Here is a 27,013-nt window from a genome sequence, read left to right as displayed (position 1 = left end):
TGGTGACAGGAACTGGCTGTCTTTCAGCATGGGAGACTACTAGACTACTTTAACTATTCGTTCATTCATTTTCTAAACCCGCTTTTGTCCCTATTGGGGTCACGGGGCTGCCAGAGCCTAGCCACTCGTGGGCGAAGGCAGGGTAAACCCTGGATGGGTTGCAATCACACACAATCATATACACACTTGCATTCACACCTAGGGACAATTTAGAGTAACCAATTAACCAATGAAGCATGTTTTGGATGGTGGGAGGAAGTCGGAGTCAAAGGAAAACCCTTGCATGCACGGGGAGAACATGCAAACTCCACACAGAAAGGTCCCCCATTGATGTTCTGTTTCAGGTCTCCGAGCCGGGATTTGAACCGGGCCTTCTTGCTGTGAGGCAAGAATGCTGACCTTTGCCCTGACTCACGATGGACCCAAGAAAACATTACTGAAATATCTAAAAGTTCTTCTTTTACTTTTATTACTTACTATTTCCTTCAATTAAGTCACATCACACATAACTCCCCACAAACTTTGGTTCTGTTTTTTTCTTTCCACAAGAGTGTGATGAAACACATGGAAAGCATACAATCATCGCAGCTGTCTTTTATTACTGCCTCTGACAAAAATTATTTACACGTCTGCGTACTGGAGCTATGGAAGGGAGACGTGAAGAGGCCAGCAGTTTGCTTGCTCCTTCAGTTTTGCATCAGAATCTTTTTAAAATGAGACTAAGGTTCATCAAACTTCAATTTGTAGGCATTTTTGAGATTTTGCATTAAAAGAGGAACTAATTAAAACCAAATAAATATTTATTCACATTTATTCTTAATCAAACTACACAATGTTGGGGTTTGGTCAGCAAAAGCTGTAAACAGTCAGGGTCAGAAAGCCTGCCTCCCACTTGACAACAGTGTTCAGATAAAGGCTGCGCCATGGGGGAGAGCAGACCTGTAATTAGACACAGCCAGGACTCCCGTTGCTATGTAAACATCCCAACCGCTATGTCTAGTGCTGTGCTGCCTCAGTGCTCTGCCGTTTTAGCTCCACAGCATGAATCAGAGGCCAACATCTGGTTTCGCGTGTTGGAAGGGACCTTGCCGGTTTGGCACACTGTCTGTGTGTGGAGTGTGTCGCATTAGATCAGTCATCCCTCGCCTGCCTCTCTCCTCCTCCCCCCGACTACCCCTACTCTCGTGTTACAACGATTGCACAATGCATTCTGGCCGCCCTGACTCATGATGGACCCAAGAAAACATTAGGGATAGAGACAAACCTTTTCTTCAACTGTGAGAAGAGAAAAAAGCTACAACCACTGCTGGCATCACAGTGAGTCTTGTCTGCCAGTGGAACTATAAAAAGGCAGACAGAAATAAGCAGTTTGCCTTACTTTAAAGGTTTAAAAAAATACATGCACTGAATGCAAAACACTCTTGATTCTTTAGGACTTAAACATTAACATAAGTTCTGTTTTAATGAATCCATCTTTTCTTTAATCATCCTTAACAATGACATTTTTTATTGAGTTTTACCTCAATTGAATGCTTCTGGCAATACCTGAATAATGCAAGAGCTACATCATATGAATACTTTAAATTTCCATGTGGGCGTTGTTCTTAAGGGATTTAATTTCTTTGAAAATGTCAACCCTAACTCAAATAAGCATAAGTGTTCATTTTAGCCCCCTCACAACTCCAGATATACTAACATTCCAGAGTTTTTGTTTGTCTTTGTTTTTCATTGTTGCATTTCTAATTTATTTCCTGTCATAGAACACAGTGGTCCCCAACCTTCTTCAGGCCATGAACCGGTTTACTGTCAGACATTGTTTTCACAGTCCGATTTATTTAGCTTTCAGTTTCCCTTAACTTTTAAAGGGATAAAGTTCATCCTTATCCTAGGCAAAATGTTTGCATCTGATTTAAAGTGTCTTTGTTGAACCGATATTGTGAAATACCAATTTAAATGTGATATAAACATTCCCTTAACTATCAAAGTGTGTACAAGTGTTTATATTTCGCACTTTCAATTTCTCTCAACAACAGGTCAGAGCAGTCGATTGGGTTCTGTTGGAAGTCTCTTCCTATTTTCTCACCCTTGGAAACCCTTTGATATAGTGTGTTGCTAAGGCTAAATCAAAGTACAGTTAAACAATCTGGCCTTTCTGTATATAGCTGACATGACTCGGGTTTATTGCAATGTTTGCAAGTTCATTTCAAAATTGTAAATTATGTCTCCAAGTTTGATGTTTTTGCTTTTCGTTTAACAGAGTTGTAAACAGCCGCTTTATAAAATACTGAATGAAACTGACACTACTAACAAATGGTGATAGTGGTGTGTTAAAAGCATAAAGCTGCTTAAAGTTCCAACCTGTAACAAGAACACTTAATTCTTGGTTTGCAGTTTGCTAAAAGAGGGATCAATGCAGACTTATTTAAGCATTACATAAAAAGGCTCACATGCTAGTTTAAACCCAATTATGGGGATTCAAACTAACAATGGCAGATAACACCAAAATACTTGTGTGGGAGTCTTCTGGAAAGACACACAAAGCCATGAATTAAATAAATGTAACAAGTTAACATAGCTGAAGGCTAATTCAGCAGTGATTTTCACTCTTGCAAAAGTCATTCAGAAGTTATTAAACAACCAACGAAAGGATAAAAACAAGACAATATTCCCAAACTTTGTGAGTAAATCTTTGTTTTAAGTGTACTTACTGCCAGTGGACTTTGGGAGAAAGGTTAGTCAGTTGTCCAATTGTAAATATCAGTACCCTATGACACAGTATAACAATGCATTTTGCAGTAAGAGGAAGAATCCAGAGGAAAACTTCACAAGGGGCTTCATTGTGTTCTTTATCCTGGCATTGTGGGAGAAATTATGTTTGCGTTGCCCATTCCAAAAACCGACTCCACTGGCCTGTGAGAGTAAAAGTCAACCCACCGGAGTGCCATTGTAATCTTCAGAAATGAACTTTCCAAAAACAAAGGACAGTAGGAATGAAACTGGCGGCTCAAGACTGAGTGTGACATTGAGGACAATTTGGTATAAAATTTAAAAAATTTCATTTTAAAAAATTCTTTATCTGCAGAGTCTGCAACAGTTTTAATAGCTGCAGTTCACTTCAACTACTTTAAACAAACAGTGCAAAGAAAACCATAAAAAAAAGGCTCATAACAGGAGAATTTTGAGCTTCATTTGAATGAATGTTCTGGATGTCAGGGGGAAGAGAGTTCGAGAGTTTGGGGGCAGATTGACTGAAAGGTCTGCTCTCTTAAGCTGCTGAAGAGGGCAGATGGCACCATCAGCGCTTCTTAATTTTTAAGGATAAAAAAAATCAGCAAGACTTTGTGTTGATCAATGTGCAACCAGCAGCAAGGAGCGAACGTGTCCCGTAAGTTATCTAAAGCGTCATCAGCTTTGATAGCATTTTGTCATGGATTGCCCCTTGGTTTTTGCTTTTCCTCGGTTTTGTTCGTCCCACGTTGGCTGGGACTTTTCTGATGCCTTCCTCCCTGAAACAGTCACAGCTACCATCTATCACTAATCAGGTTCTCATTATTTAAGAGGTGGTTTTTCTGTTGCGTCTTATATTTGTTCTGAGCTCTGCCTTGCCTTGGTTGAATTAAACTTTTGGAATCGTTATGGCTGAGTCTGAGTCCTTCCTGCATCTGGGTTTCAATCTGTTTGCCTGACCGTCACACATTTGGCCTGTCCTCTGTGGTTACACACAATGACAAAGCCTCCTGTATGATATGAGTCAAGAAATTCCTTTACACCACTTGTAGTGTTCTCCTGTTTGATCAACAGAAACACTGTTAGAAATCATTTTTGCTGGTGTGGTGACCGCTCGAGCTTTGACTCCACCAGTTGCTGAGGCAAAAACATGCAGGGTTTAAAAATGTAGCCTCCGGCTCGTGCACCTCATTTAAAGAAAAAATGTTTAAACCATATCTTCTAGGCCTTGAATGCAGCTTATAGTCATTCTGGTGAGAGTTCTACTGGTGCTTCTTTGACTAATTTGTTTACTTGTGGGCTTCACCCACATTCACAGCTCGTACTTCCTCTCAATTTTCCTCGCAGCACGTTTGCTTCAGGCTACAACTATTGTCCGCGATTTTTTTAATGTCATGGTTTGTTTGCTCTAAATAAACAAACCCTTTATACACTATCTAAGAAAGCACTGTTATTAGCAACCAAATTGTGGGACTTGTTTTCAATTAAATTGGTTTGTTGTTCTTTAAATGTGATCTAGAAAAAATGCTGAGATAAGCTGAGCTCAAAAGTAGTCCTGCTGTGTGCTTTTACTCTCGAGTGAGCAAGTTAGAACTTCCTAGAATGTAAATCCTCCTTTCTCCTGACTCTGCATGCACTACCTTGAAAGGCATGCCTCAGAAAGTGGAAAACCCCAAAGTATGAGTAAATGCTGACTGCATGTCTTCACCAAACAATACGACCTGGTGCTGAGAAAAGTCCTTGAACTTCAGTTCTGGCGAATGACATGATTACCTAAATATTACCGTATTTTCTTTCTATCCAAAAGCCCAATATTTTTCAAAAAAATAATACAAACAGATAAATGATATCCAATATACTTTTTGTTCACAGATGAAATATGACCAGATCAAAACAAATTTAAACATAAGTATTTTAGCATTTATCAAAATACTAACTGTTGCTGTAAAACAACTGTAATAAAGCTTCAAGTTCTCCAGTTCAGATCAGTTTATGATAAAAAGAAAAGTACAAATGAGGGCTTTCAAAATAAGAAAACAATTTATATTATATCATCTCAGTTTAAGGCAACCAAAATCTAGCACAATGTTTAATCCAGTCCAAATTTTGGTCTTCTGTAACTGTTGTGAATGTTTAACCCCTTCAAACCAGAATGTTGCTCATTTGAAACATACCATTTAATCCAGGACTCCACTCCACTTGTTGTGCAATTTTTAATTACATTATTATAACCACTGGTGCACTTTCCTTTATTATTTTTCTCTCGCACTGTAAGTTTTTGTAAATATGTGACACATTTAACCTTTTTGACCTGTACATACTATGATGCTCTATTTCCTATCTGTAATGCTGCTACAACATTGGAATTTCCCCTTTGCAGGACAAATAAATGACTATCTGATCCTAATTTAGCATCACCTTGAACAAAAAAAAGCACTAAATATTATATTTTTACATAATTGGAAATAACTTCAGGCAAACAGGGTTTAATATTATATTTAACATAAATCTGCTTGGTCTTACGATAAAAAACAACTTATTCAGGTTTTTCCTTTAGCTCTGCTAATGCTAAAGGTCTGTTTTTTCTGCAGGCAGAACTTGGTCTAACAGCGTAGGTGGATGTATGGGCTACAGGAAAAATTTGGCTGGTGTAAAAATAATTGAGTTCATCTGTCCTTTATCAGTAAGACTCTTCGGCTGAAATTTCTGTGGCCACCATTGATTGCTGAGTAAGTTTTTATGTGAATGTAAGAAAAAGTTGTTTTGTGTTATTTGGAGTACAAAACCTACCTGCAGATGCCAGGCAACACGCTGCAAGGAGTAACACAGAGAGGTAGGATCTTCGACCCATCATGCTATCCTGCAGCCTCCAGTATGATTCAGGTAGAGTGAAGCAGACGTCTGTTTTCCCTCAAAGGTTGCCTCCCTTTGAATGGGTTTCCAGGAAAGCCGCCTTCAAGCTCCAACTACAGAGTTAACAAAAACAGAAGATGTCAACCAGAAGAAATCCAATCTGAGTGTGTGGACAAACAGTAAGAACTGTGCTCCAATAATATTTTTATTTTGGTGTACAGAAACAAGACAAAAGAAGAAGTAGATTGAATAAAAGTGGATACAGTTGGTTTTGTGGTTATCTCTGGTTTGTTAGGATAATGCTACATCCAGCTTCCCAAGCTGTTAGCTGACCAGTCATAAGAATATAGGCTCCTTAATAGGTTTTACCTTTTTAAAATTAAGTTTTCTTCAATGTAAAAAAATGATCAAAACAATACAAATATAACCATCCAAACATTTACCAAAACCATTTAATACCCTTCAGGGTTGCTGGAGCCTGTCCCAGCTACTGTATGGTGTAGATGGGTTAACCATGGATGAGCTTTTCAACATGCCAATTGAGATGCTCATTGTTAGCTGATTACAGAAAGAACATGTGTTTTCATTACGTGCAACACAAAACTAAACAGATTGAGCTAAACCTAATACCAAAAATTAAAATACCGTCATTGACAAAATCTGCATTTACCTCAAGCTATACTATTTGTACATAAATGCGTTCATACTGAATGTGGGTGGGCAGAACTACTTAATCTGGTAGCTTGTTTTTTTTTAAACACCATAACCCATTTATTAACTTTTTAGGAGAAGTAAATCATTTACCATAAAGTCAGCATTTACTTCTCCCTAAAAGTAAGTAAATGATTTATTATGGTATTTTTTAATCATTATACCTCATTTACTAACTTTTTGAAAGAAGTAACTGGGGACTTTGAGAAAAACCTTTGACTAAATGACTAAATTACAAAGGGCAACAAAGAATAACAAAAACCACAATTTCACATCCCCACCATCATTTGCAGAGTAACGGTCAGTCAGTTTACAGGCTGTGGAAACAGAGTGAAAGAGAACTGTACACATCACTCATAAAACTTTACCTCCAAAGTTGCCCGGAGCCACAGCAGCCCTCACATGCATGTGTTACCATCACAGCATGGGTTTGTGAGTGTTAGAGGCAGAACTAAAACCGCTTTTCTTGCTGCATCAAACACTTTAAACTGAGGTCCCGACTTAAGACATGGGTCAGATAAAAAACAGAAGAGAAATGTTTTGTGAAAATAGCATTTAGTACATTCTAGGCACCTTTATTGACAAGGTTTTAGTGGGTCCCATCCATAGCAACATTATATAAGAGCCAGAGTCATGTTTCTCTGACCTTCACACCTGGTTGTAGGTATGTGGTAGATTTTGTGAGGTTTGGTGTGAAGTTGAAATGTCTTCAACTCTAGCTGTGAAAAATACACAACGTTTATGAAACCATACAAACATTTCTTTATAAATGTAAAATGTGTTGCTAACTTTTAAAGACAACAGTCTGCAAATTATTCTGACAAAGTCAGATCTGTCAGTGTTATCTAACTGGAGGCGATGTCAACAGGTGACGGTTTTTAAATGTCACATTTTCATTTAAAAATGGCGGACGCAACAACGATAACACAGCCATAAGCAACAGATTTGCACCCCAACCACTAAGAACACAGATTAGAATAGAAACTATTATGTTTAAGTAGATGCGATGCCTGCACAGAAACATAAGCACAAACAAGAGGATTTAGGATTTTTATTTTGCAAGATGCAGCCAAAAAATGTCCATTTACTTGAAAACACAAACAGGAAGTATAATATCTGCTTTTTGCCTTAACATGTCAGCTCAGTTTTGCAAAGTTTATAGAAATACCATCAAGCACATTTCTTTTATTTTTTAAACAACCACTGCAACAGCCAAAGTCAACCATGTGGATAGCTATGGCGTCAAATTTCTGTCAAAAATAGCGCAAGCATTACTCGGTTCTTACATTTGAGCACAACTGCCCTCGTCCACATAAAATCATGCTCCTGTGTGCGTGGAACAGTACTCCACGGCGGGAATGCAAGCCCCTAAGGGCATAAACAAAAATCAGTGCTCCGTGCACTTTTGACAGCTTATCTCAGGAGAGCAGTTTTTAGAGGGTGTTTCCGACAGCTAGAGGAGGAAAGTCAGTATTTACACCGATCGGTTGATTCAGATGTCTTCATGCTACCTGAGGCTGATCTGTGATTGGTCAATTTATATAGCGGATTAAAAAGTCCAGGGTATCCCCTGTCTTCGCCCATAAGTGGCCAGGATAGGCTCCGGCAGCCCAGGATTCACAGACTAAAAAAAATGCAAAATGCAAAAATAATCTGTTTGAAAGTTGAGGAATACAAAACGCTTGATCCATTACTTTTATCATGAGTTTTTGTCAAAATGGAATGCTGTGGTCATATTTATTACAAAAACACATCAGTATAGGCTTTTTTTTTTTTTTTTTTTTTGCTAATGGGGCTTCGTGTTTGTTGCTGTTTACATAACCAGCAAACAACAGAAGATTTCTGCAGAAGATCAGATCTGAGAACTGTAAATAATGTAGAGTAGAAGAGTGTTTCCCACAGATTTAAATAGTGGTTGCTCAAGATTATTTAAGGGGAAGCTTCGTAAAGCCTTTTTGGGGCAGATGAATATGTATGCGTATGTGTAAATATGAGAGAGCAACCCTGAGTAAATCAGTATACTGCAGCTATGCTGAGAAATAATGACTTTTTTTTTTTTATGAACTAATGCACATTTTTTTAAATCAGAATAATATGAACTATTGCAGGCAAAGTGTGATTCTAAAGATATGTAGTCCAAACAGACCTGGGCAAACTATTATACTTGTTTCGGGAAAACATCCTCTTGAAGTTCTGGGTTAAACAGCTGTGGAATCAGCAGATGTGCATCTATGTGAATCATGGTAAACCATAGACTCTACCTCGGAAATGATGCACGAAGAGCTGCATCCCTTTGCTATGAATGAAGCTTGGCAAGCACAAAGGAGCCTTTCACTGTGTGATGGCTGAAGAGGCCACAGAGGTATTTTGTAAGATCTTAACAAATTTTACACATTCAGCCAGTCGGGGGGAACCAATGCCATCTACTTGATTTTTGATTTTGCTTGCCGATCACATCCTCCTTCACAAAACCCACAACCTGTGATCCGGTATCTTTAAGGACACCAGGGACAAGACGAAACAGGTTTCTATTCAGTTGCTTCTCCACTCAAACTGAGATAGATCCTCTCAAATGAGATGAGATATGAGATTTAAAGGGGCAATTTTATAGGAATCCTCATAAAATCATTGATTTACAGACTTTTTTTTTCAAACTGCACTGTCTCCTAACAGCAAATGTTTCTCAGCAAACGCTTAAGAGTCATGGTGCTGGTTTTGTTGTGGAAACACGTCAAAAACATCCCATGTGACTTCTACTCAACCCTGACGGTCAAAGCTCAAAGACGATCTGGAAAGCACATCAGAACATGCAGACCTCTGACCGAAAGAAAGCTGCACACCTGCGATGGCCTCATCACATCCACATGCTTTTAACCGTGTCATCGCAAATATGTGTGCATCCTAGATAGTTACTGTTATGAATAGAAAGTATTTGGAATAACTATTGAGCTCCTGACTACCAGCAATGCAAATTTGTCCTCTGTAGAAGACAATTGTAAACCTAAATATCTCTCTACCACTGCATACTACTGAAGAAACTCCTTTTGGAGCTTTTCAGTGTTATCAAATGTGAAGGGGTGGGGCTCTGGAAATTGCAGTTTTTGGTGGATTTAAAAAAAATGACTGGACAAAATTTATTTTCTCTGGTAGTAAGGAGGTTAACATAAATATTAGGAATAAACAAAGTTTTTTTATATTTAAAAAAAAATCTAACCTGACTCTAATTGCTTTTTTAATAATATTCTTCCACTTTTAGCCTAATATTCATGGCAAATTGTGCTAACCGTGTTTTGCTTTTTCAGACTGCCTTTTGTACACCATACACCACAGAGGAAGACTAGTCTTTTAGTTTTTTATGTTTTACAGATCCAATTTAAACTTTAAATAGCACTACACAAAAAATTAACTGTTGTTATTTTGCAAAACACCAGAGCTAATAGTCCTAAAACCACATGCTGGGAGAAAAATAAGAGTGATCAGTTAGATGTACTCTGTGTATGAGGGCCCATCCCAGCACAAACCTGCAAAAACAGCTTTAAAAAGGGAAATATGGGTCAATAAAAGTGGAGGGACTTAAGAGACTTTGTTCAAGTGAGCAGAAAGGAGGTCTATGCATGCACACCTGTAGAATGAGTGATTCGTACATTTCATAAGACAAATCTGCTTTGTACTTCAGCATGGAAATATGTTTCCTACTACAAAGTAAATTCATACAAAGCCAAGAATTGCCTAATAACATTTTTTGTATTACTTTGTCATGCAGCGATGATATCATAGCCTTTTATCAATTACTGTGTAGATGCATTAACAGCAGATGTGAGTTGTCACTCATTGGTTTATTTTGGGCCAATTTAAAGAACGTTTTTCCACTTTTTGGTCAGTGTGATTCTCAAACAGACATGAGATCACCAAACCCCAACTTATTTTTTCAAAACAGACGGGACATACAAGCCTGACAAATAATAAAATACATCCAACTAAGGGTTTTCTCTGGTTGAAATATCCATCCCCAGTGCACATGTCTAAGATATATTTAACTAAAGGAAAAATATAGGCTATGAAACAAAAACTACGAACAGATTTGTTTTTGTTGTAAAGTTGTGCATTGGAGCAAAAGAGTGGTGATGTGGGTGTGAAACAAGCCACCTTGATTTTTTGGTGATAAACTACCGAAATGGTAAAAGTTTGCATCTATACTTGGGGTCTTGGGGTATTGCTCATTGCTTGGGGTATTGCTCATTGCTCTTTGGTTAACAAAAAATAAAATAAAAAATAATCTTAGAAAATAAGATATTTTTCAGACTAAATGCCATAACAGTCAGACAAGTCAAACTTTATTCAACTCATTTACAAACAAGCGCAGCCCAGTAGGAATTACTCCTCCAGGGTCCTGACTACAGTACCCATAATGCTCCAAACAGTGTGGTTTTATAGTTTACCAAAGTTGAACATTTTTGACAGATTTTTTAACAACGTGTGTCAAAGAAAATCAATATGAGGTCAGTAAGTACAACAAGAATTCATACTAAAGGTGCATCGAATTTTGTGGCGGACTGACAAAATTCAAAGATTATAAGAGTGCCATATGGTTCAAAAATTGTAAGGGTCACTTAATAAGCTCTGATTTAACTTTTTTTTATCCACACATTTCTGGCTGAGCAACGACAATAAAGTAAAGAGTGTGTAGTTTTTTATGTACCATTGTTGACTACAGACTACCTACTCTGATATTTACTGCACTGAGATGATCCTATGTGGCACAGGGTGTCTTTTATTTTAAAAGGAAGTCATGTAGAAAGAAAAAAGCCTCTTATGTTTATGTTTTATTTATGCAAAATATAAGGTTTTATTTATACTATAATCACAACAACTTTAACTACTTTTTCTGTAATTTTTTTATACTTTTATTTCTGCCTTATTTTTAATAATGTGTGCTATGATTTTATCTTGTGTACTCCTGGCACTGCATCTTTTATTCTGTCTGTCTGACTGTCTGACTGATAACATAAATGTAAAGTGATGTCTCATTTTTCTACAGGGTGAGGTAAGACTTTGTGGATCATACTGGGTTGTGGTTGGAGAGAAATTGACCCTAATGGCACTTTTCATTTCATTGTATACGCGTATGATGCAAATTGTACATGTGCACAGTGACAATAAAGGCATTCTATTCTATTTATAAGTGTTGAAAGTTGTAAACCCCAGTTCTATACAAATGTTAAAGCTCAGGAAAAAAAACAAATTAAAATGCACAGTGGACAGATACCAAGATTAAAGTAAAATAAAATCAGAAACAAATAAAAAAGTAAGCAGGATATTACTAGATTACAGAGAGGTTAGAAGAAAGTCTGAGTTCTTTGGAGCAAAGCACAACACAAGAGCCTACAAATATCTGATGACTGCTGGATTTTCATCAAAAGATGAAAACAAGTTTTAAAAGAAAATCAAAAGTTTGATCTTTTCTGGTTTTGTGTGTTAAAATTGTGTTCTACTAAACAAGTTTCAATAACATTTTAAAATTGGGGGAACCAACAAGCTCAAACTTTTACGTCAAAAAAGGACGAAATACGGCGTCAGAGCATTTCGGTGTTGGGAACGAACTGTCAACAAACAGCAGCATCTTAACGCTGCACCTTTATTTTAATTGCGTTATCTTCATAACCTAAAACACATAAAAGCCCTCAGTGGCTCAAACTACCCAGTACTTGCCCTCAACCTGTGCTTGCTCTGCTGTTGTCGGGACGGTTTCGCCCGGATTCTGACACAGACACATTTCATCCGCAGCAGCGGCGGCGCCCCAACAACAGCCTCTCTGGTCCGCCGCACTTCTTTTTTTCTCTCTTTTTTAACGAGTAAATCACGGGCCACCCAGGACATTAACCAGATACGCTAAAGATAACAGAAGAGGAGAGGAGGAAGAGCTGCGTGTCAACAGATGTTCCCCTGAATTCACGAGCGGCAAACTTCACACAGCTAGCTAAAACACATACACACACAAATTAGCAGCCAGAATGACAGTCTTCAGCCTGAACAGCAGAGCATGCTCTTCTGGAGGTTCAAAGACAAGCACCAGTCAAACCGTTAAACTATGAGGAAGAGAAGAACGGACGTACCACCAGGCAGTCTGGGGAAAAAGCTCAAACTCTTGCTGTAGTCGCAGCTGGGAAAATAAAGGTCCTTCTTCTCGGAGATACACAAACGTCTGGCTGAAGACCTGCACAGACAAGACGAAGGGGTAGACAGACTGATTTTTTTCTGCGTTTTAATCCTGTCTGACAGACTGACGGACTTTTTACTGAGAGCTTCTCGGGTAGGGGCGGGGCTTGGAGGGTAGGAGGGGAGCGCGCGCGAGTAGGGCTCGTGTAGACCGTCCCAAAGTGGAACGCAGCTTCAAACCCCCGCATGGAAACCGCACTGTCTTTCTGACACGGATTACTCGTACTACTGTGTGTGGGGGGGTGTCAGACTGACATTTTAGCGGTGTGCATGCTCCAGTTTTCTTTCACTTGTTTATTTCATATCATTTGACAAACAGAGAACTATTTCATGTAGTCCTAAAGGTATTAAATGGTTGTCCAGGGGTTTGGGGAATACATTTTTGTTATTTTGTGTATTATTTTATTTTGAATGTGCTTCAGAAAATATAACAAAATGTGAAAAATAGTTTTATTTGTTAAACTTGACTATGATGCTCGGAGCAGACATGTCCAAATTCCAGCCTGTGTGCCAAATGCAGCAGCAGCATTCAAATTTCCAGGCTCCTTTCCTATAATCAATAATATCTGGATCCCAGCACTTTCTAAGAATTGTGATTTCTTGATTTTGCTGGCTGAATTACGTTAGCAAACTTGTGGCCCCTTGACTGAGAGCCTCAAGGTCCAAAACAAGCAGAACATATTTGTTAGTTAATGTGATCAAAACCAATGTTATTTGTACTTCTAAATAAGATAATTATTCGTGTTATTTTCCTGTTTACATGGTTTACATTTAGAAGTTTATTGTGAACATTAAATTGTGAATAATATGTAACAGTTCTTTTAAAACCCATTACATTGACATTGTTTTTTTTTTCCACACTATTTCTATATTTGAATTCTGGTCTTCAAATATGAAATTCACAGTAATTCTGGTATCAATGTATTTAGAAGTATTTCTGTTTTATGTGAAGAAATGAAAACTATTCCATTGCAATTAAATGGTTAATAAATAGTAAATTTCCATTTAATGTTATTATAAGGGTTCAAAGAATGCTGATCGATTGGATGGCCTCTTACATTTCCATCTTACCAAATCTGGCCTTTTCTTTTTTTTTTTTACTTTTCCTGTCCAACAGCTGGGCAGGCAGATGAGAACAGAGGGTCTCTTGTTTTGGACATATTTCACTTTAACAACAGGGGTTGTTAATCTTCAGACAAACCAAAGGTATGTCTGAATAAACCCCTTCTGTAATTGAGGCCAAACTTTCTTAATTTCAATCATGTTTGAAAATGTTTGGTGTTGGACCGGACGGAAAAGGAAAGGATGGAATAAGAGAGAGGGATGTTAGGGGGAGGGGGGGTAGGAGGGTGATAGTGGGAGGGGGGGGGGATAAGACCATGAAGCAGGATAGAGCAGCAAGTTTACTGGTTGTTTATCATTACGGTAAGGTTCAAATGTAGCACAAAAAGGGCGGGGCCTGTCCACACACACACTCAAATGTTATCAACACACCTGCTAGCTGCAAAAATGTCCACATGTCAACATGCACACAAAACAGATAGTGTTCACATACGCATACTTATGTCTTTAAACCAACTACTGTGAAATATTTCATTCATTCAATCATGCAAACTATTAGTGCAAAGGTGAGCTAACACCTGTGCTCAGGTGAGTGTTTATGTTCTTCTAAAATGGATGGTGGAATGTGAAAAGAAGGAGGAGGAGCGCCCAGCCACCCCCACACCAAGACCCCCGCCGCAGCAGTAGCGGCAGACGGAACCCTTCAACGCCACACGGCAGCAGGCAGGGAACAACCGCACCCCGGGCGACCAAATCCGCCACCCAGGCCAGGACCAGCAGGACCGCCGCAAGGCCCCCAGAGCCAGAGAGCAGGGAAGCATGGGGGGAAAGAGAGCGCCGCCCCAGCCCAACCAGGAGAGCAGCCCCCCCGCCGCCCCGGAAGAGCCCAACACAGGGCCCCACCCGAGAAGGGCACCCACAGCCCCAGACGAGCACCCCATCACCACCCAGGAGTTCTGGGCATCCCCCCGCCCCAACCCCAGGTACGAGCCAGGACCCCCCCAAGGGAGACCCGCTCTGCACTCCAAGGAGTTTTCGCACTTTGCAGGGGCACTAAAGGAACATTCCACTGCATTTTTCGCTAGAACCGGGTATTACTGTTCAAAAATCACAGGACCTGGACTGCTTAAACCTGGATTAAATTATGAATTTGATTATAAAGAATACATTAAACACAGTTTCTTATATGTGAAATCTTTCTCTGATTTGTGAAGATGTGAAATAGGATGATTTTTATCGTATTCTATGCACTGAGTCCACCACAGACCAGGTGATATTGAAAAAACGCTGGACCTGGACTGCTCATACCTGGATTAAATTATGATTTAGATACTAAAGAATACACTAAACACAGTTTCTGATTTGTAAAACCTTTACCTGATTTGTGAAAATGTGAAATAGTATCATAAAAGCGTAAAATGCGATAAAAATCATCCTATCATCACCCTAAATTTTAATAAAGGTGGTTTGTATTGTCAATTATTCTCTATCTGCTTTTGGAAGATGACAGCGCTGTGACCTTGGAGGAGGTGTTAATGTTTGCTGCAGGTGCCATGTGTTCCTCCTGCTGGTATGAGTCCTCTACCACGCCTTCACTCCCTATCTTCCTCAACATCAGGATTACCAATGGCGAATACATGTGCCAACATTTTAAAGATTCCTCTTTTGGACTCCTATAGTGCCTATAAAGCCAACAATCAACAATGGAATCAATCAAGAAATCAAGACTTCTCCTGGCTTTGGGTGCTTTTATTAATTTTTTTTGTAAAAATTAATATTGCCACAACCAGTTATAGTTCAGGGCTACAATATTTGTTATGTTTTCTGTTACACTTTGAAACACAAGTTGTACTGCAACATTTTTTTATATAATACTTTCAGTAATAAAAAATAATGGACTACAGACATTTTTGTAAAGTTTTTTTCAGGCATAGAAAACTTTATTTGACACATGAAATGACAGGAGAGAGAGGAAAATGACATATAGCTAATACCATACATAAAAAGGTTGTATTACTTTAGTTCTGGGTGCCCAAATCCAGGTCTTGAGTGTCTGCTTCCTGCTGGTTTTGGGATCCCCTGGTTTGGTTACAATGCAAATACGTCCCTAAAGGTTTAATAGAACAGCCATGTTTTTTAGGGTGATGTAGTTCTCAATAGCTGATTCCCACTGCAAAGAAGCTCTTTGACCACTCTGTTGTTGTAGTTCTCCAAAGAGGGTTTCATGCTCAGATGCAATTTATCCCATCAAATCTACGGGAAAGTACAGAAAAACGTTCATACTGAGCAAGACATCAAAAAAGTTTAGCCTTGTTAATTTTTTTGTTTCATGGTCATTCTAAATTCTGTCTGCAGAGTAGCAAGTGGAGTGTAGTTCAGTCTTCTGGTCAAGCCTGCATCTTTTAATCTTCGTTCCAAATTGCAAAGACCGACTGATATGTTGTGTTTTGTTTTCAGTAAGTCGATTATTATTTCATAACTATGGCCCTCTGTGAAATATTTTTGGATAAGTCCGTCAAGTGAAGTAGCTTCATGATCTGAGGGTTTAAAAGGAGGACACTATTTTAGAGGCTAACTGATGAACTGCAAAATATTTTTTACAATTTTTTACAGAGGTGAATAAATAAGATTGTTTACATTATCATATATGTGTGTGACAAGATAGTGATTTGAGTTCTTGGGGAATCTAACTACTTGCTGATTACAAGCACATCGCAGCAGCCAGGTTCGGTCAACATAGGGTCAAAAATGTAACAGAATTGTTTTTATCTTCAAAGAAACTAAATTCCCATGGTTCTAAGAAAATCAATCAGAAAATACAAGTCTTATTCTTATCCTTTATTTCCACATTTATCACTATGCTGTTTATCTTGAAATCATAAACTACAAGAGAAGATGTAGAGTATGACAGTGCCTCATAGCATAATTCTGACAACTGGTGTGGGTGGGCAGGCGTAGAATAATCCAATAATTTAAAATAATCATGTCTTTCTTTTGTTTAAAAAATTATAATCACAACTAAAGTTTTTGAGTCTAGTTTACATGGTACTCTAAAGAGCTATTTTTCGAAGTGCGAGTACTGAGTACCATCTTAGAGCACTGGGTGACCTTTTGCAAAAATCAGAAATAGAGTTGGGAATGAACTCTAAACTTTCACACTTCCCCCCATGATTGTCGAGATTTTATTACAGAAATGTACTATATAAGCACAAGTATTAACCAGTTTTTTGTTCTCCAAGGAACACAACCAACATTATCCTCAACCACCCAGCTCTCTGATTGGCCAAAGACCACACAGTTCATTTCTTTAGTGTGCAAAAGTACCAACCTCTAATGTTACATTCAAATAGTTGATATAAACTGTTGAGCCTGCATATTTTGTTTCTCAAGTTAAAGGGCGTCTTAAGCTACTTTCACACCAGGCATTTGATGGACATTCAAGATTGCGCCACACAAACATTCTTGAACACGCATTTAGCCCATGGGTTCACACTGGACAAGCAGGGAGGGGCTTCATCTTCGTTTTCTACTGTTCGCTAGCTGTCAGAAGTAAGAGCTCCCCATTTGGTCACTGGCTGGAACTGTCTCCAGAGTTATAACCACACTACAGCTTCCAGCAACCCCTGCGTCCATTTTCTGGATGCCACACACCTGACTCATTCATTTACCAATCGCAGTCTACTTAAGAACTGCACTGAGTGAAGCTCAGTGTGAAGTATTGTTTGTGCCACTCTGCCTTCATTACCGAGCGTTATATCTGGAGCTGATCTTCTGTTTCCTGACCCTGCCTGCCCCAACTCTCACCTAGATCCTGACTACTCTGTGTCTATTCTGTTGATCTTATGCCTGTTAGTGACTCCTGTCTGACCCATATTTAGCTCTGTGGACATTTAGTAGAGCTAATAAACCTGCTGCATTTGGACCCAGCCGTCTGCCTGTTCTTGTTACACGTGCGCATGTCCACCACTCACAGTCGAAAGATGCTTGGTGCAAAATGTTGAAGCGGTGCAAAAATCGCAACTCTTGTTCCAGGCATTTTCTGTCACATCTCTGTTCAGATTAATGAAAGTTGGGCTGAATCCGAATTATTTCCCTATCCCCACATTTATCCCTCCAAGCAGAAAGATATAGAAATCATAGTGTCTTCAAATTTGGACCTTACTACAGCTTGATGACGTCATCAATAGTATCTGATCGTCTACGTTAGCCTGTAGCTGCCAGCCCCTCAGAAAATACATAACAACATAGATTTTATAACTTTAAAAGTCATGCAAAAACAAATATTCAATACCTACAGTAAAACCGTCTGTGCTTCAGAGCACACCCACATTAAGAACAACTGTTCAACTGGCTTAACCCTTGTGTTATCCTAGGCACTTTGACATTGGGAGTGAGATCATCTAGACCCCACAAGACAGTGAGCTGAACTTTATTCTTCTATGATTTGTGATCTTCACTGGTTTCCATGGATTACATGAAATCCTTTCCACCTTTATCAACCTTTGTCATGGTAGGGAGAACACGTCAATGGTCGTCTTGAACCCGTAGGATAGCACAAGGGTTAACTTGCAATACGAGTTCAATGGCTCAGCATTTTGTATGTAGAGCCTGAAAAGGGTGATAAAAACCTGTGTAGCTATACGTGAATGTGACAGTTTTGAAAGTAGAAGCCTAAAATGCGCGTTTTTGTGCATTTACATGGATTTTTTATTGGTAGTGGCCTCAACACACACTCGTGGTGTGAACACAGCTTCAGACCAACCCAAATAAGACAATCCCTGCCCCTCTCTGTCCAGCTCTCATTGCACACAATCCAAAAAGAAGGTGGCAGTCCATCTGAATCCATTACAATATATATCCAACATCGTTCAGTCTGCCTGTCTTGTTTTTTTTTACTTTATACCTCACACACTGAATAAAGCACATTAACCAGCAGTGGCGCCACAAACGCTCATGATAAACATCAGAAGAACATAGATAACTTCAAAAACAAGAGAAAGAATGCAGATTCCAAACAGCAAACTACGGCAAACGCTCTGCACATCAGAGCTCACACCTACAAGAAACAGTCCATGAAAGCTTTTAAAAAAACAGATCACCAACCATGCGGGAGAGACTCTTGTAGGGGAGCATTATAACAGATAAAATACACAGTCATGGACGCGTGACATGGAGTAAAACATTTTCAGTGAAAGCACAAATGTCAGGATCAAAAACACACATTTCCCAGTCCTGTGATTAGCAAAGTGATCTAGAAAAGCTCTACGAGTTAGAGAACTCTCCACTGATCTTTAATACACTCCGTTTTGGTTTCATTTTTGCAGGAAAGATGTTTCATTCTCTCAGTTATAAATCCCAAATGAGCCAGTTGAAAAAGTGTATCTTTAAGATTATTTTATTAGTTAACATTTGTGTTTTCTAATAATCAAAAACACAAAATTAAACAGAATCTCATGTGACAATTGTTTTAGATTTTACTCAGCTTTGCTTACCAAAAACTAAATGTTGTGGTTGTGGTCTAGTTCATAACTGCAACCTTGACTTGATTGAATCTCTAGATGACATTTGTTTGGTCCTCCTTTGGTGTGGCGCCATTGTCGCTGTTTGTCTTAAAGCAGCTTGAACAATGATTGCACGGAGGGTACCAGCCTTCCAACCATATCTTCCTGTTTTTCTCATATGAATGCTTATCCATTTTTCAGGTAACAAAACACCATGAAGATGCAAACAGCAGACCAATCCTTATCTGTTCTTCTGAGAAGCACCTATGCCAATCACACACAACCTTTGACTCTATTGATAAAGTATATTGTTTATAATAACTTTAAAAAAATTATTTTCCTTTAAAGTGTAGGTCAGCAATGTTTCAGATGCACAGTGGTTAATCTCTGAACGGAAATGTTGAGATATTAATAAAAAAAGCCCCTCTCACCCTTTCGCAGGTGGTTTCTCACCCAAGCTTGGGGGTTACTGCCCTGAATGCTTCCATTACCACAGGCACCACTGTCACCTTCACTTTCCAGGCTTTCTCCAGTTCTTCTCTGAGTCCCTGGTATTTCTCCAGCTTCTCATGTTCCTTCTTCCTGATGTTCCCACCACAACGGCTTTCCTCTGTTCTTTATCCACCACTACAATGTCTGGTTGGTTCGCCATTACAATCCTGTCAGTCTGGATCTGGAAGTCCCCAAGGATATATACACAATAAAGTAAATAAAACAAAAAACAAAAGGGGTTTACACAAATACACACCTTGTGTGTCAGAAGATTCATGACCCCCATTGTAACAGTAAAATATGTCCAACACAAGAGGCCTTCAGCTTTCATCTGTTTGCTCAGCTGTTGGTTGTTCAAGTTGGAAAAAAATAAAAAATGAGAAAAATAACTGGATAAAAATAATTGGGCAAATACCACTTGGTGAGCCTGTAGGACAAAAATGTTTTTGCACTTTTTTTTCAGGCATGCTGCTGGCAACAGGTCATGGCAAACACTTAAACAACAGGCAAGGGTAAGTAAGGGGAAAGTAGGTAAGATTCAGGTGTATCGTACAGATTTTTTTCACCTCCCAAACCCTTCGGAGCCTGTTGGTGCTGTCCCAGTGATAAGTGCACGATGCTTGCCGCCTGCTGCGTGCACCGTGCTTTTTAGAAATGAGCACATTATATAATCAGAGCATAGTTTGTGTGGGTATCCTATGCACACTTCCGTATCCCATGCACACCCTGTGCTTGCAACATTTACATGCGGTCAGTAAGGAGCCAGAGCACGCACCTTACTAACAACTAGAGTGCGGCGTTTGGGCACCAAATGACAGCATCGCCCATAAGTGTGTGTCACTTCCGTTAACCTTACAGATACTTCACGATACACTTACCACACACGAGACAAAGGTACATCCCTTTTTCATGACATCCCATGAGGTGGACAAATGAGCCTCAAGGGAATTCAAAAACACACCTGCACTCCTTTTAAGATGCAGTTGTTCCTGTCTGCAACTCTCTACTGGCCCGGACAACCCAAAAACCTACAGCATTCAAACAGATCAACCCCCATCCGAGGGGCATGTTACCAAGGCATTATATCTACCTAACCTTTGTGTTTACCGAGCAGTGAATGACTGACTTCACTTCTCAGATGTTAAAATTCTCCTTCAATACACAGAGAAAATGCACATTATCCTGACATCCTGCCTTCATTGTGGACCTTCCCTCCACCAACTTTAATGACCTGATCTACCACTTATGATGAACCCTCTTTATGGACCCTTAAGTTCCTGTCTGCACCTAAGAAGGAACCTGAGCAAATTTAAACTTTTAGCTGTCTATTGGAGAAAGGTTTTGGATCTATTACATGACTCTTCATTACTCAGGTCAGGTGACTTTCATAGCAATTGCTATGTAAGACCAACGACAACCACTGGAGGAGGAATAGAGCTTTTTTCTTATTTTAGTTTGGGGAAACTTTGCACAAACCACTAACCGGGGAGGCCATATTGACAAGATATAATTTTCATTAATCTCTCAAAAATAAAAGGAAATAATAGGATTCTTTTAGCCACTCCTTTATGTAGTGGAATTTGTCAGAAATGACACAAACATGTTTTTCACATAATAGTTTAGAGAAATGCAGGACTAATATTTTTTCCAGCCACTTTATCCCATTTGACAAGATGCAAAACATACTCACTCACTAGTTACATAAACTGTATGATCTAAAGCAGACATGATGATAAAAAACATTCATTCAAACAGAGAAATCCTTTAGAAATTTTAGAGCCAACCTGTCAGACACACAAAACCAAATGAATACACAAGAGTGTGAAAAGCCTAGAGTAAAGTAATGATTGAGTTTCCAGAGCAGCAGGGTGCACAGATGAATGAGATAACGAGAGGTGAGTTTTGAAGGAAAGAATGGCAGACAGGAAACATGGCCCCAACAAAAGTAAAACAGATGGAATGTGAAACTTCATGGAGATCAGTCAGCGGACAGTATGAGAGAAAAGGTGTTAAGATGTGTCTCACATTTAAATTAGGTACAAACTGAAGGGCGAAGTTCAAGATTTAAATTTAGTCCAAAAAGGCGTGAAAGGGCCAAAGCAGGAATCCATATCAGTCCTTAAAAAAATAAATTTTTAAGTCATAAAAAACTAAAACAGAAATTTTTATGCTGAAAAAAAACTGTGTTTATATGTAGAAAAGGAAAAAAAGGGGAAAACACTCTTTCCTTTATATAATACACAATATGCAAATCCATCTTTGCAAAAGTTTGGATGTTTGTTTTCGTGGGCGAAACACAGACACACTGCTGAAGCCGACTCTAGTTTGACGTCATGAAATGAGCGACACCCACAAGGAGCGAAAGGTGTTGCCTCAGAGGTCGAGTTGTCTTACTTCGGGGTAAGAAAAAAAATTAAAAAATATAAATTTTATCATATATATATGTATGGATATAGTTGACTCTAAAAAGCTTAAGAATAGCATGGTATAGGCCCTTTAAAGACCTACTCTGATCATCCTTTGATCTAATTTTGAAGCATTACCAATGGTCTTTTATGATTATGCCATTTTTAGTCAAAATCATAAATCCAGTGTCATTTTCTAAGACTTAGTTTCTGCAGAGCAGCAGTAGTTCATTAGAAATTTGCCTCTGAGTTCTAGGTGGGATTGTTGGGCATGGAGTAAGCCTGGCTTCACTTCCCATCATCTCTCTCTCTCTCTCTCTCTCTCATCTCTCTCTCTCTCCCACTAGCTTACAGCTCCTCACAACCTCAACCTAACATTAGCGGTGCAACAAAAATGGAAAGCAATACTGCAGCTTTTTGCTTTTTTGAGCCAGATGCGAGCTCAGACAAAGACATACATGAATCCATTTGCCTGCAAGTGGATGCATAGAATAGAGTGGAGCAGGAAGCTTATGGCTTGCCGTTGCAGGTTCAACATTTCTACGTCATGAATACAAACTTTTTCCATCTGCATTATTTTGTCAAGGCAAGGCAAGGCAAGGCAAGTTTATTTGTATAGCACAATTCATACACAAAGTAATTCAAGGTGCTTCACAAAACAGAAAAATGCATTAAAATCACAATACATCATAGAAATAATCAACATAAAATTTACTTTAAAAGAAAAGAAAAAAAAATTTGAAAAATGATTTAAAAATAAAGGAAGGAAAGGAAAGAAAAGTGCAGATAGGACCTTTCAGTCATATACACGGCTGAACAGAAATGTTTTAAGTCTAGATTTGAACATGAACACAGAAGAGGCCTGTCTTACGACTTCAGGGAGGCTGTTCCAGATTTTAGCTGCAGAATATTGAAACGCTGATTCCCCTTGTTTAGTTCTGACTCTGGGAATCAACAGGAGGCCGGCCCCTGAGGTCCTCAGAGTACGAGATGGTTCATATGGCACTAACATGTCAGAGATGTACTTTGGTGCTCGGCCATGGAGAGACTTGTACACAAGCAGAGCTGCTTTGAAGTCTATTCTTTCAGGTACAGGGAGCCAGTGCAAAGACCTGAGCACAGGACTAATGTGATCATACTTCCTGGTTCTGGTCAGGACTCGAGCAGCAGCATTCTGGATGTACTGAAGCTGTTTTACAGCTCGTTTGGAGAGGCCGGTGAGCAGGCCGTTACAGTAGTCTAACCTACTGGAGACAAATGCATGGATAAGTATCTCCAGGTCTCGCTTTGACACTATGTTTTTGATTTTGGCAATGTTTTTCAGATGATAAAATGCCGCTGATGTTACTGACTTGATATGGCTGTTAAAGTTCAGGTCAGAGTCCATGATTACCCCTAGATTTCTGACTTGATTTGAGGGTTTAAGAGACAGAGAATGAAGGTAGCTGCTGAGACTTTCTCTTTGTTTCTGTGGGCCAAAAATAATAACTTCGGTCTTGTTTGAGTTTAGCTGGAGAAAGTTGTTCTGCATCCACGCACTGATCTGTTGGAGGCAGTGGCTGAGTGAATCCACCGGCCCATATTCACCTGTTGTCAGTGACACATAGATCTGAGTATCATCTGCATAGTTGTGATAATATATGTTATTACTGCGTATTAACTGCCCTAGTGGCAGCATGTAGAGGTTGAACAGAAGGGGTCCCAGGATCGATCCCTGGGGCACACCACAAGTCAAGGCCATGTAGTCTGAGACACAACTCCCAATTTCAACAAAATATTTCCTGTCTTCTAGATAAGACTTGAGCCAACTTAGGGCAGATCCAGAGATGCCAACCCAGTCTTGGAGTCTGTGCAAAAGGATCCCATGATCAACAGTATCAAAGGCAGCACTCAGGTCTAGCAGGTCAAGTCAAGTCCTGATTCATGGGAATAAAGAAATACTTAGAAATGCAAGATTACGCTTATTTTTTTCTTTATACATGTCCATGAGAAAAACGCAACAAGACCATTATGAAAACTCCAAAAAGTCAATTTTCATCAAAGTGGGTCTTTAAATATTTACCATATTCAGATATCAATGGTTTCACTGTGAAGAAAGAAAGTTTTGTGAGCACAGACTTGTGGGATGAGCAGCAAAGCTCAGTTTTTGTGTTGCACCCAATCAAAATCATTTTTTCATTTATCTGCCAATGAAAAACAACTTATTTTGCTGTTGTAATTGACTCTTGGTTTAAGCTTTTGGCATGGTTGTCAGCAGGTGTCTACATCAAGAATCGACATGTTGCATTTGTCTGGCATGGGGAGGACCTGTGCAATGACCTGTGTACAACTGGAAGTTGTTGTTCCAAAACAGATGCAGCAATAATTCTATCTTCAAACTGAACCAAGAGATCCACATAATGAAGGGGATCAGAGTCAGGCAATTAAGTGGGCATCCCAGCATGACAACTCCCCAAGACAACTGGTGTTTGAACCATACAGCTATAGCTAACAAGCAGGTCTGCAGTTTCTCTGTCAGAGACTCAGGGAAGCTGATCAACCTCATTACAAAGACTGGGGGTGAAGGGTAAATCTGCAACCTTGCCGATTTTCTGCTCAAAAAAGGGATAACACTGTCCCACCTGACCCATTGTGTGTTGATAAAACAGCAATGTCATCAGAGGATCAAGCTTAACTGACCTGCATCACTGATTCTCAAGAGTGTGTTACTTTTATCTAATGAGCCTTCTCAGACAGTCAAATTATTGGAACTCTGATGTTCATATTCATCTTTTGGATAGTTCTACTCATCCACAGCTTTCTTAGAGTTTGAATCATGCACATAGATGAAATACCAAATGTGCATGTAAGCTGTATTGGTATTGTGTTCAAAATGTATGTGTGTGAAGGTTTTTGGAGCCAGCAGGTACTTATTTTTGAGTGCGTTGATGAGTGTGTCTGTGGACAGGCCAGACTAAATGTTACAGTAATGATGATAAACCTCCAGCAACTTGTTGCTTTGTTATTCTACCCCCTCCTACTTAATCATCCTCCAACTTCTGTAAACCCCTTTTTTCTCCCCTTTCTTTTGGACCCTTACCCCCATCTCTAATATCCCACTCTGACCTTCTCTGTTCTTTTTTCCTATCCAGTCCAACAAGAATATAAATAAAGTTTAGCCTCAACTACAAAAGGGGTTTATATAAATATAGACCTCGTGTGTCAAACGATTCATATCCCCTTATGGTAACAGGAAAATCTGTCCGACACAAGAGGCCTTCAGCGCCTATCTGTTTGTTCAGCTTTTCTCAGAGTTAAGAATAAATAAATAAAAACAAATGATATATTTATCACAATGTTCTTTTATTTTTTACCCTATTATTTCTAACGGAAATCCATTATGAAAATGATTTGACAACATTTGACCTTATAGAAGCCCAAGGTTTTCTTCATTAGTCCTACTTCTAAATATTTACCAGTATATAAATGATCAAATGTATCTTTGTGACATAAAACTCTTCAGAGGTTGAACCTTCCATTTTTATTTTCAAAGAAATAAAGAGAATCTATAATGCTAAACTTAGTATACAAGGGTTATACGTTCAAAAACAACCTCCTAGTGGAGTTTCATCACAGAGGAAAGACAAATCTGTGAGTTTTGCTGCCATCTTGTGGCTCCATAATGTCAATGACACAAACAGAACCAGAATGTTTCATAATGATGAGCCAGGTCAATTTAATGGACTTAAATTCTGCAAAAAATTTCAGTAAAGTAAAAATATTGTGCAATCCTAGAATACACTAGTCAAAATAGATCAATTCAATGTATCTGAGAAAATGACGTGTTTTTTGCACAGTGCAGTACAACTACCTCTTAGAGTACAACTTCTACAAACATTTACAAAGGTACATGTGACTTATGTCACATTTTTGCATCTCAGCCTGGAAACCCAACCTCAGATCAACAAGCAACATTTGGAAATATTCATTCTGAAGACATGACCCTGCAAGATTTAGTGATGATGCTCGACTCTTCCTGCAGTCTTACATTCGTTTTTATTTACCTTTATTTATGCAGGATAGGTTAGTTCAGAGCTGGCTCTATTTTTCCAAGTTCCCACATTCATACCTGAGAGCAGCCCAGACCAACATCCTCCTGGAGCCACTTATCAACTCCACTGGGGCAGCAAAGGTCAAAACCTTTGCTCAAAGGTACACAGAGAGGTCTAAAGAGGACAGGAAACACTCCTGAGTATATTTTCAGCTAAGATTTGATCTTGCCTGTACAGGACCTTGAAAAACCCTGCAGACGAGGGTCAAGCTACATGTACTCATTTTAAATTACAGTTACAGTATCCATCAACTTAGTATTTTTGTGCTTTTTTTCTGTATTGTAAAAAAAAAAGGTAATCTAGCAAAACAATAAAAGAAATCCATATATCACATTTGAGAGATTTGTTTATGTTTCTTGGACAAAAAAGCACTATGAATGCTTTTTAAATTAACTTGAGAATCTTTCTATTGAACATTTGCAATGAGCTGATTGTCCCTCACAGTTCTAACAATTCGCATGTCACGCCAGCATTTTCCAAAATAAATTATTAACAATTGGAAAGCTCTGTCATTTTCAGTCAAAGATGATTTCATTTTTATGTTTACTATTTTATGTTGTACCGCTTTTTTCTTCACATCTAGAATCCTGTTTTCCTTGAGTTTGAAGTGAAGTTTTGTTTTATTGATCTTTTCTTATAAAAGAATAATACCATGTGAAGATGTTGGTACATTGCAAACAAGGAGTGAAGGATTGTTTGGCCGATAAGTCAAAGGGAGCACATAAATTAGTAAGCATAAATGTATTTTTCTGAAAAGATTACTATGGTGGGGACAACAGAAATATGAAAGATAAAATAAAAAATTATGACCATTTTAAGTAACAATAGTCTTCAAATCGACTTATCTTTGGACAAAGATCACAATAGGCTTCAAAGAACAAGAAAAAGCTTCTTAAGTCTATATTACACTTTCAAAACATGAAGGAAAAAATGAAAAAGACCCAAAGACAAAAAT

At 38.8% G+C, this 27,013-nt stretch overlaps 1 protein-coding gene across 4 annotated transcripts in view; it reads right to left on the bottom strand.

The window, feature by feature from the left end:
* Positions 1-12,707, bottom strand: part of tgfbr3 (transforming growth factor, beta receptor III) — a 74,407-nt gene extending 61,700 nt beyond the window's left edge. For 2 of the 4 annotated variants that reach the window (XR_002290010.3, XM_011474319.4), the window contains exons 1-2: positions 12,405-12,707; positions 5,518-5,693 (exon numbers count right to left, since the gene is read on the bottom strand). Coding sequence is in view for 3 of the 4 variants with exons in the window: in XM_011474319.4 (XP_011472621.1) it covers positions 5,518-5,581 (64 nt within the window). In the remaining variant the exon portion in view is untranslated. The remainder of the gene's footprint in view (positions 1-5,517; positions 5,694-12,404) is intronic. The other 2 variants (XM_078946218.1, XM_011474320.4) reach the window with 1 other exon arrangement.
* Between the last annotated feature and the right edge of the window lie 14,306 nt (positions 12,708-27,013).

Source organism: Oryzias latipes, chromosome 4 (genome assembly GCF_053564925.1).
Source record: "Oryzias latipes strain Hd-rR chromosome 4, Olatipes_Hd-rR_3.1".
Lineage (NCBI taxonomy): Eukaryota > Metazoa > Chordata > Actinopteri > Beloniformes > Adrianichthyidae > Oryzias > Oryzias latipes.
This window is presented reverse-complemented; position numbering and strand designations above follow the sequence as displayed.